The sequence below is a fragment of the Cicer arietinum genome, chromosome 3 (genome assembly GCF_000331145.2).
Source record: "Cicer arietinum cultivar CDC Frontier isolate Library 1 chromosome 3, Cicar.CDCFrontier_v2.0, whole genome shotgun sequence".
Taxonomy (NCBI): domain Eukaryota; kingdom Viridiplantae; phylum Streptophyta; class Magnoliopsida; order Fabales; family Fabaceae; genus Cicer; species Cicer arietinum.
Window position 1 is genome coordinate 56,714,771 of NC_021162.2, and position 9,069 is coordinate 56,723,839.

The 9,069-nt window shown below is 28.2% G+C and overlaps 1 protein-coding gene across 1 annotated transcript; it reads right to left on the minus strand.

Moving 5' to 3' along the window:
* Window positions 1-649: 649 nt before the first annotated feature.
* LOC101502942 (uncharacterized) lies at window positions 650-7,118 on the minus strand. Its single transcript, XM_004492354.4, has 3 exons — window positions 6,985-7,118; window positions 3,112-3,265; window positions 650-1,868 (listed from the first exon to the last, which is right to left on the minus strand). Exons 2-3 carry the CDS (start codon window positions 3,214-3,216, stop codon window positions 1,185-1,187), a joined length of 789 nt encoding a protein of 262 aa, XP_004492411.1. The 5' UTR covers window positions 3,217-3,265; window positions 6,985-7,118; the 3' UTR covers window positions 650-1,184.
* Between the last annotated feature and the right edge of the window lie 1,951 nt (window positions 7,119-9,069).

Consider the following 9,069-nt stretch of genomic DNA (forward strand, 5'->3'; position numbering starts at 1 on the left):
ACTATTTCATTCTTGTGCAAACAATCGCAAATCAAATGAAGATCAATGGTGAAGTGATGATTGATGTGGTGATTATTGAGAAGATCATGAAAACTCTAACCCAGAGATATGATCACATAATGGTGGTCATAGAGGAATCAAAGGATGAGACATTAAATGTCGTTAGTGCAATGTTGAGTTTGCACTCAATATAGTCTCTTAATTATTTAAAATAAAAATTATATTTACAATTATGTGACACGTCAAACCCATGTAAGATGTTAATTAAACTTTGATTAACAAAGGTGACAAAAGAGACCAACTTGAGTTTACATACACAAATAAAAAACGAACTCAAATGATTTTTGAGTAATGAGACCAAACTGCACTTTAAAAATAAGTTAAGATAGCATCAAATACCTTAAATTTATTACTTATCTCAGTTGTGGACCCAAAGCAAAGACTACCAATTTTCACCTTCATCCAATTTAAAAATAATTGTGTCTTTGAGATAAACTTTTAGTTTTTTATTAGTTGCTAATGTTATTTTGGTCTTTGGTTGGTTAGTATTTACGTTTATGTTTAGAGTAGTGTTATGTATAGTACGAAGAGAGATTGGCATGCGAAACTAATTAACATAATAGAACATGTCGCACTTCTAGTCACAAAATGTTAATGTTGATGGAGGGTCATATATATTTAGAGTGAAACAAAGAAATAGGTATACAACTTATTAAACACATTATTTAAGTGTTTAATCTTGTCAAGATCCACACACCATATACCACTAATGCTTAGGTTACACCTGAAGAAAGTATACATACTAATTTCCAATAAACATCACCAAGAGGTCTAACAATGAGACTTACAAGAAAATTCCGTTTACCACAAGTATGATAGAGACATACTGTAAATCAGCCCTAAAAATGAACATGAATGTTCAATCTGGCAATTATCTTTTTGGTTCACAATCAAAAAGTATACATCTCAAAAAGATAATTACAAGATAAAATAAACCCAAAGAAGCTTTCATCACCATGCTCATATGTTTTGAGATGTATACTTCCAAAAATTTGTGTTAGTTGATAAGTGATTCAATTTTACTAGAGATTCCAATTCCTTTTGATCATTCAATGTCCATGACTTTGAAACATCTCAAATGTCATCAAAGATCGAACTTGAGAAACCAATATCGATCTCCATTTTCAAGCATTCTCATGCGACATTGACTCCGACCAACTTTTTCCAATATCATTTGTATTAGTTTTAGAAATAATAGGCAACGGCCAAATTTGGGTGCCCAACCACTTCAAACTATCATCATCATTTTGTTGTTTTATGTCACTTCTATCTTCCCATATAGGAACTTTTGCTTGAAATCTAGGTCCAATCGGAATAACCGGTCTTGGAAGATGGTTACTCCGAGATGGTAAGAATTTTCTACCAGTACAAATGAGTTCAATGTCTTCCTCTTCATGGACTAATGACTTCAATACTTTCACAAATTCCATTTTTGGTTTATCCTTTATAGATGTCTTGGTACTTAAAGGAAAACTACCACTAGCCATTAAATCTCTAGGTTGGATTTTGAAGTTACCTAGATACATAGGGTAACTTGGCCCCTCAATAGAATCATCATTGTCACTTAAGTGAGAGTAGTCTTCCTTACAAATACAACAATATTCTTCTTTGTCATTTAGAGCAAGAAAAACTTGCTCTTTCGTTCTTTGTACAATCTGTTTTTCATCCAATAGTGTTGAACATGAAAAGGGAGAAGACGAGCTTCTCCTTTGATATTTGGCATTTCTACAACCATTTTTCTCATTATCGATGAGTTCAAAACTAGTAGTAAATATACCACTGTTTATGTACCGGGCAAATTTCCTTTTCTGAAATAAGAAGAAAGATTTTTTTTTGATTTTATTATAAATATAAAACTACTAACGTACCTAAACATTTTTTTAGAGTTATACCTTAATTAACAAGGTGCTAGTCTCTCTATCAGTTTATCAAATCGGTCCTTACCTTCTAATTCATTGGAATTAATTGTATTAAAATATTAGATAAGGAATAAGAAATTTTACTCACAGATGAGCAAGAATACTATATAAAGTGCGCATGTCAATTAGCATAAGATAACACTAGAGATGATAATAGGTTAGGTCGTATCTCAAAGGCTTATGGTCTGAGCTACTTAAATTTTGGTTTGATCTGATTTGTTTAATAAAAATACTAGACCCGGATTTTTTTAAAATCTATTAATTTAAATAGACCAGATTCAGACTTATAAAAAAACATATTTAGCCTAATAGACTTCTTATAAGACAGTTTAATTTACTATGTGAATCTGTAAATTAAAAATAAGATTTTAAAATTTTAATTTAAAAAACTTTTAAATTATTCTATAAGATGTGTATACATCGAGAAAACACATAAATATCTTCATGTAACTTAATATTATATAGTTTAATTTTAAATCAATTGTTAAAATTTATCAAATAACTTCTAATTCATCACACAAAATTTTGCCATCAAGATTAAAAGAATTATCACATTTTTGCAAGTTTGAAGATGTTTACAACATATTTTAAAGTTATTATCAAAGAATGATCTAACCCATAATACTAGACAAAATTGAAAATATTCTCACATATAGTATGTTATATTTACTCAAATCTTCTATTAAGTTGGGAAATTGCCAATTTTTTATTTGAATATAGTTGTAATTATATTTATTTTTATATTTCAATATCTATAAATCCTAACTAATACTACTAAGTAAAAATAATTTGGTGCCTCTGAAAAATTAAGTCTTCGGACGGTCGTCCATCTCAACGGCCCACAGGGTCGGGCCGCCACTACCACCAATGACTAGAATAAATAGTTGGTGCACAATGTCGGCGAGTGTCATAAAACTCGGATACCAAATTCAATTTCTACCAATAAAAAAATAATTAGAGATTAGATTTAATCTCTTTAAGTTTTAGGTCTACTGACCAATGTTAATATTGTTAGATTGACCTTATGTCATGAGTTCGAACCCGAGACATTGTAGATGTGTGATTTAATTATAGTGATATTTATCATTTCTTCTAAAAAACAAAATATTAGATTTAAATAATGTAGACATACCTGTTGACTTTTTATGCAAACTTTATGCATATGATTTTGAAGTCTATGGTGTGATGATTTTTTTCCACAAGGTTTGATAGCAAGGTCTTCTGAACATATCATCATATCTCTACCGTAAATTGGCTTCAAAGTATATTTTTCCCGAGTAGTGTAACTACAAGAAATTTACATTTGCAAAAAGTAAATATAAGAAACAGCTCCAAATAGTATTAGATATGAGATACAATAAGCGTGTCTATAAAAAACATGTCCCCGTTACTACAAGTCAAGGAGTTAGTTAAGTGTTGCACCGTACAACTGTTACAAGAAATCCAAGTCTGTTAGTTACTTATTGGAATTTTAAACATAGGGCTAAGTTGTAAGTTGTGCTCAACTATCTTTTTTAACTTGCATAATACAGGGTTAGGTATTAATCTTTTGTGTGCATGTAAATTGGATATTCTCAATAGAACTTCAGAGACTAATCCTTTGAACCGAATAAAACTATAATGAACAACAAAATATTCCCTCAAGAATTTTTCACTATCGCATTCTCAAGACATGATTCAAACTAAAAACTTATTATTAAGCTGAAAGATATTTGTACCATCAAATCCAAGCGCTATTGGATGGTCAAATAGTAATTTAATGTACCATTAAAATATATTTTAGAATGATTTACTTACAAGAATAATCACCACTAACATTATCTCTAAGTAAACTTCCAATATTATTTAGCTTGCCTATGATTGAAAGTGTCACACATAACTTAAAAAACCTTTAACCTCTCTAATAGGGCTTGCAATAACAATCAAGGGAATGATACAATGGTTGAAAACATAGGAAAAGTGTTAGATATAGTTAAAGATTTGTTAAATATAGTTCAAGTTGGTTATAGATAGTTATAAGTTAGTTAATAATAATTGCAAGTTAGTTAACTTTTCTTATGTAACCGATTTGATCAGGTTTGTATTTTTTTCTTTACTGAGTTACATTGTATTTTCTTTATCTTGAATTGTATTGTTGGTTCCAAGTTTGAAATGCTAATTTGGACTTCCAACTTGTAGGGGTTATTTGATCTAGATGGAGATTTGTTACATATATTTGGAGTTAGACTTCCAACTTGTAGGTTGTTTGATATAGTTGGAGATTTGTTACATATATTTGGAATTAGGGGAGGCAAAATGGACCAATCTGCCACGTTTGGTCCGCCCCGCCATCAACATGTCTAAAGAAGGGGTGAGGACAAACCAACTCGAATGGTTGTGTTGAGACGCCCACACCGCCTCGTCCTATCCCTCGACGAGTCGATTGGTTGACCCGTAAAAAACCTTTTTTAATTCCATATTATAAAAATAATTACATCATCAACCTAACAATTTTAATGCAAAAGATAGATGATATTAATTTTTATTATTGGCAACAGCACTAACAACACAACAACAACACAAACAATATGCATACATGCACTCGCACACCAATCAGGGTGGTTCATACTCAGAATACTCCCACATATATTATCTAGAAGCGTATCATATTCTCATTGTTATCAATTTTGTAAGGATTAGTGTTAATTGCAAAATCATTAACTACTACCTTCCTTCTTAAATATAAGACTCACCAAAAAAATCACTCTCTATCCCTTTTTATAAGATGATATTTGAATTTTCAGCTGCATTAATTATTTATTTATTAACATACCCCTATTTAATTACATCTTTTTTTGCAACAAAAAATAAATATTATAATTAATTACAGTTATAGTCTCTCTATTTTTACCAATTCACGAACTTAGTCCTACTATTTTAAAAATTGATAGTTTTAGTCTCTCATTCAGATTTTTAAACTAAAAAATGATGGTTTTAGATATTTTTAATGACATGACATACAATTTCATGATGTAGAACCATTTAGAGAGTCTGGTTGAAATTCCCTGGATATTAATCATTTAACATTGTCGTATCATATGTCATGTTTTTTAAAATATGTCACATAGTTTTTAGTTAAAAAAATGTAAAAAAGGAACCCAAATTGTTGGATTTTAAAATAGAAAGACCAATTTCGTTAATTTGTAAAAATAAGAGGACCAAAATTGCAATTAAACCTAAATATTAATTAATTATAACTCTTGAAGGATATATTTGAAAAAACATCAATTGTCAACAAAAAGTTTATCGGTATTAGTTGAATTTTTTAAAAAAATTGTCAATTTAGTTAGAATCATTGTATAAAGTGGTATTCTCACTATAATCAATTTTTCTAAGTTTATCAATTCCAAATAATTTATTTTTCTCTTTAAATATCTTAAAATTATGAAGATTGACTTTTATAAGTTGGAGGCATCTCTCACTCCATAAGTTCAACATAAATTTTAGGATTAATTGCAATTTTGATTCTCATATTTTAGTTGAATCACAAAAATATTCTCCCATTTTATTTCTCCTCAGTTTTGGTCTCAAAAAGAATTTTGTCCAAAATTTGATGAAGTGTCATTTTTTTAAGCCACACCATTTATGATGATAAGTACGATTGTTGCACCACGAGATCTTGAGCTATGATGTGACTTAAATAAGCGCAATAAAAATGATAATTCATCAAATTTTGGACCAAAATTCTATTTAGAAGACCAAAACTGGAGAGAAATAAAATGGGAGGATTATTTTCGTGATTCAGCTAAAATAAGGAAATCAAAACTGCAATTAAGCCTAAATTTTATGATGGTATTAGATAATATTTGATTATTTAGAACTAATAGATTGAAAAAAGCTGATTACAACGAGAATATATGATACACTTTATACGATGATTTTAATTGAACTATTAAATTTTAAGATACAAGAGAGGACAAGAGTTCCTCTAGTGTAACATAAAATTGAGAAAAAATATATATAAAACAATAAACAAAAGAAGATATGAACAAACTCTAAAACTAAATTTTGAATAATATAAAAGATTAAATTCATATATCTTGCCAATATAACGATTTTTACTTCTTCTCATTAAATTTTGGACAAATTTTTATCCACAATAATACAAAACTTTTGTATGAAACCTTTTCTCTAAGGTACTAGAAATTTCCGTTATATAAAACATTTCCATACTAGAAATTTTGTTTTTGAAATTTTTAATATATACAAAAAAATGGTTTAATTGTAGTTTTAATCCATCTATTTTTAGCGATTTACGAAATTGATCTCTTATTTTAAAAGTCGATAATTTTGGTACCTTCATCTAATTTTTTTAACTAAAAAATATCGACATTAGATGTTTTAAATAATGTGACGTATAATAGAATGATAAATGATTAATACCTATGAAATTGAAATAAAACATCTTACAAACTTATATTTCAACTTCATAAATTTTACATATTTTTAATTGAATTAATGACATGAATAATTAATACAATTCTATATTATAAAATTGTATATCACGTCATTAAAAATATATCAAATCGTCGTTTTTTAATTTAATGTGTGAGATTAAGAAATGTGTGAGATTGGCAAAATCTTAATTAGTCATAATGATTTTGCAAAAGCTAAATTCTATAGCTTTGGTAATTCACATTGATTAATCTCTTCATAAAACCAAACATACGTTTGTATTGGTTTGTAGAGTGATTTAACATCATCTCACATTGATGACAATAATAATTTAACCTCAATTACTTAAAAAAAAATCAATTTAAGAGCTTTAAGTTAAATAAATAAAAGAAACTGAGACTTCATTATAATAATTGAAATGATGTGAACTAAATCTCTTAAAGAAAAAAAGTAGATTATTGGAAAACCAACCATATCATGTTCAATTAATCAATACATAAGGAAGAAATAAAAAAAACACAAAAAAATAAGGAAACAATGAAATGAGCAACGAAAAGAACAAAGAACTCACCGTAAACGAAGAAGAAGCGAGATGGACAGAGGAAAAAAGAAGAGGATTGGATGCAGCGATTTGTCCCAAGAAGGATGATACAAAAATTAGGTTAAAACTTTATCATTTTATATTAAGCAAAATGGGCCTTAAGAATAAGCCCATAAGCCCATTATAACAAATAAATTGAAAAGACATATATACTCAAATTTTTTTAAAACAATAGTAAGTTTAAAATAAAAAATCATGCTAATAATTATTTTAAAAACATTGTTAAAACATTAAAATTTTGAATTTGTCTTTTATATTTTTTAATTTTTTAAATTAAACTTTTAAATTATATGTTGTTTGATTTATTAATCCTTCTTCCTTTTCATCAAAATTTATTGTTTCATACCGTAATTTATATTCAAATTTCTGGTTATTTTAGGTTTTACCTTCATATTTGTTTTGATTTTTAATATGGACTTTTTTTAGTGTTTTTTAAGTTTATAATGAAGATGATGATGAAAAATTTAATTTGTGTTGTTGGTAGAAAGAATCACATGTATCTTGGAACCATGAATCCCTTTCAATTGTGATTGGAGATCGTTCAATATGAATGGAGAAATTCTTCTTAAAATCCATAAAAACAAAAATAAAATCAACAACTAATTTGTGCAAAAAATTCATCTTGAATTCCATACAAAAATCCTTCTTGAAATCTCCCATAACATTTCCGACCAGAAAAATCATTCTTAAAACCCATAAAAACAAAAATCAGATATACAACTAGTTTACAAAAAAAAACATCTTGAACATAGTAGATTTATGGTAAATAACTCATTTTTTAATTCTTGTTGGAACGATGAATTTCTTATTTTGAACTTTTCTATTAAAACTACAAATTTTGAATTTTAAGTTTTTTAACGATGGAGCGGAAGAGGAAGATGGTAAAGAGAAAGAGGATAAAGAGGAAGATGGTGAAGAGAAAGAGGATAAAGAGAAAGAGGATAAAGAGGAAGAAGATGAAAATTGGATATGAACAAAAAAAAATACATTAAATTTATAGGACTATAAGTATATATTTCTAAAATATAAATTATCAATATAAAAATCGTTTACTTTTATAATTTGTTTCGTCAAGATCTTAATGAACCACATGTTTCTTTTAATAGAACTAACGAAAAACAATATTTATAGAAACGGACAATAATACTAAAACTACTATTACAAACAAAGTGTTACAAAGACTTAGTTGAAAAAAAAATACAAAAAACTTATTTAGAAATCGGATCAAATATAAAGAACGAAAAATGTAGTTCACATGTGGTAAATTACATATGAAAACGATAATAGGAACAATAATTAATTCATCTTAGTAACAAAGTCATGGCTCATGCTCTCTCCATTGTTGTGAAATTCATACATCAATTTGTTGCCAGCTCAAATATCATTTTCCACACAAAAATCATTCTAAATTTTGTGGACCTCGTGGGTTGATCACGATTTAGCAGATTACAAACTATAATAGCACCTAAAGGACCTTGAAGATTGAGACTGACATGTTTCATGTTACAGACATGGTTTCCAAATTCAGTTGGCAGAGCCTATATTTAAGAAGAAATATGAATATAAAAAGTTAATAATTTTTTAGGTTAGTATAGATAACAAAGTGACTACTTTTTAATTGACTAGAGATTGTTGTATATGCAGTAATGTCATCTTCAAAAGCCATTGATTATGGGATTTTTCGGCGACTCAATATGCAAGTATTAAGATTACATAACTTGGAAATTCAGAACACCGATGAGTATGGCTCATACATAGTATCAAGTAGACAGTTTGGTTCAATTAGTTGTTGTGAGGGCAACTAGGGGTGTGGGGGCAATAACTCCCCGTGGTATGGTTCGGGGTATTGTTCTAATCTAAATCGTATTATTATTACTTAAGCATATCTTGTACTTTGTAAAACCTAATTCATTCATCAAAAAAATAGAATTACAGTTGCTCTGTACTCGAGGACGTATGCATCATTGGTTGAACTTCGTTATCAAACGTTTTGAGTTCTTATTTGTGATTTCTCTCTTTATTCTTTTAAGATTGTGTTGTTGTTCTAACAATTGA

Excerpts from the sequence above, each read along its gene's own strand:
- LOC101502942 (XM_004492354.4), bottom strand. The coding sequence starts at position 3,216 with ATGATGATATGTTCAGAAGACCTTGCTATCAAACCTTGTGGAAAAAAA. Across the intron at positions 1,869-3,111 it reads TTTGCATAAAAAGTCAACAG|AAAAGGAAATTTGCCCGGTA; the intron begins GTATGTCTACAT and ends TTCTTATTTCAG.